At 61.6% G+C, this 1,927-nt stretch overlaps 1 protein-coding gene across 1 annotated transcript in view; it reads right to left on the reverse strand.

The window, feature by feature from the left end:
- Positions 1-1,518: 1,518 nt before the first annotated feature.
- Positions 1,519-1,927, reverse strand: part of SLC35E4 (solute carrier family 35, member E4) — a gene marked incomplete at its 5' end in the record, with an annotated part of 996 nt that continues 587 nt past the window's right edge. The window contains one exon of the mRNA XM_010024506.1: positions 1,519-1,894. Within this exon, the coding sequence (XP_010022808.1) occupies positions 1,519-1,894 (376 nt within the window). The remainder of the gene's footprint in view (positions 1,895-1,927) is intronic.

The following is a 1,927-nucleotide window of genomic DNA, read 5'->3' on the forward strand; positions in this document are numbered from 1 at the left end:
AGCACCTCAGCACCCTCCTCCCTGCCCCGCTCAGGGCCTCGGCCGGGAATGACCCAGGAACCGGGATGGAACACGACAAAAATAGAGCTTTATTTTGGGACAAGTGCAACCAGAGCCGGGCCCTTCGCCCACAGCGGTGCGGTGAACCCACGCTGGGATGTCCCTTCGCTGTCCCGGCGCGATGGCGAGCGGGTCTGAGCCGTCCCCGTGCCCTTTGCTGGGCTCTGACCATCCCGCTCTGCTGCTCCAGCCTCAGCAAATGGGGACCGGTGGGGCCGGAGCTGTGGTGGCCAGAGGACATGGCGGGGACAAGGACAAGGAGGGGACCTGGCCCTGGCCCTGGTGTCTTGTTCAGCCGCAAGAACTGCGTGTGCACAACCCCGGGTGTACCCGAGCCAGCAGGGCTCAGCGATACACACACATGTGCACACACAGACATACATGTGTGTGCACACACACTGTGCTGTGACAGCATTCAGTTGCATGTGTATCCGCAGCCACGTCCCCGAGCGTGCCCAGCCTGGGGACACGCGTGTGGAGCCGGGGCGCACACATGTAGGTATGTGCCACCAGTACCTGTCACACACAGCCCTGTGCAGAGCCATGTACATGTGGAGGTACATCTGCACACACAGATCCTGTGCACACCAAGACACGCATATTCCGTGCACAGACGTGTGCAGGGACACACCTGTGCACAACACCCATGTGCACACCTGCACACTAGGCTCTGCACACTCAGCAACATGCTTGCACACACAACACCCGTGCACACAAAGCCGTGCACACAGACATGTTCCTACATACAGAGCACACACGCTCACATGCGTGTGACCTGCTTGCACACACAGAGCTGCACAGCAGCACGTGCCCCGTGCAAGCACAGCAACACACAGACACACGCACACTGGCAGAGCCTGTGCGTGCAGAGCTCTGCATGGACCTCCTTGCACATGCAGAGCTGTGTACATCAACACATGTGTGCACAGCACTGAGCACACCACGACACATGCGCACACTGTGCCATGCACACCAGCACACACACAGAGCTCTGCGCACACCAGAAAACACATGTACACACAGTGCTGTGCACAGGAGCACACGGGCACAGAGCTGTGCACAGAGCTATGCACATCACCAGACGCGTGCACGCAGACCTGTGCACACCAGCACTGCTCTGTGCACATCACCGTGCACCTCAGCACACCCATGTGCACACAGAGCTGCGTACGCCAGCACACCCATGTGCATGTATCACTGTGCATGCCAGCACACACATGCACACATCACCGTGCACACCAGACATGTTCACACAGCATCGTGCACACCAGATGCGTTCCCATCACTGCGCACCTCATCACACACGTGCACACAGATCCATGCACACCAGCACACGCGTGTGCACACAGAGCCATGTACACCAGCACACGCGTGCACACACATCACGGTGCAGCTCAGCACACCCATGTGCGCTGCACCGCAGCCACTGTCGCTCCCATGCCCAGCCCGGCGCAGTCCCTACTCATGGCCGTGGTGTCCAGGTGCGGTGCGTGGGGCCCAGCGCCTTATGAGGAGCCGGGGCTGGTGGAGCAGGAGCAGCCCAGCCAGTGCCAGCGCAGTGCCTGCGTAGCTGAGCCCGCTCAGGCGGGTGCCAAACACGAGGCGTGACAGCAGCAGGTTCCCCACCACGGTGACACTGCCCAGCATGTGCACAGTGAGCGCGGAGGTGAGGGCCAGGACACGGGATGTGGCCAGGTTGTAGAGGACGGAGCCCAGGCAGCTCAGCAGGACCCAGCCCCACAGGGTGCTGTCGTAGTGCAGGACCCCATCCCAGGAGGGCCCCACCTCCAGCACCACTGCAGCCCCCAGAAGCAGGCAGAAGCTGGGCAGAGACGTCAGGCAGAGCAGGGAGAGCGCATCCAGCCGG

The sequence above is a fragment of the Nestor notabilis genome, unplaced genomic scaffold (assembly GCF_000696875.1).
Source record: "Nestor notabilis isolate BGI_N333 unplaced genomic scaffold, ASM69687v1 scaffold18161, whole genome shotgun sequence".
NCBI lineage: Eukaryota > Metazoa > Chordata > Aves > Psittaciformes > Psittacidae > Nestor > Nestor notabilis.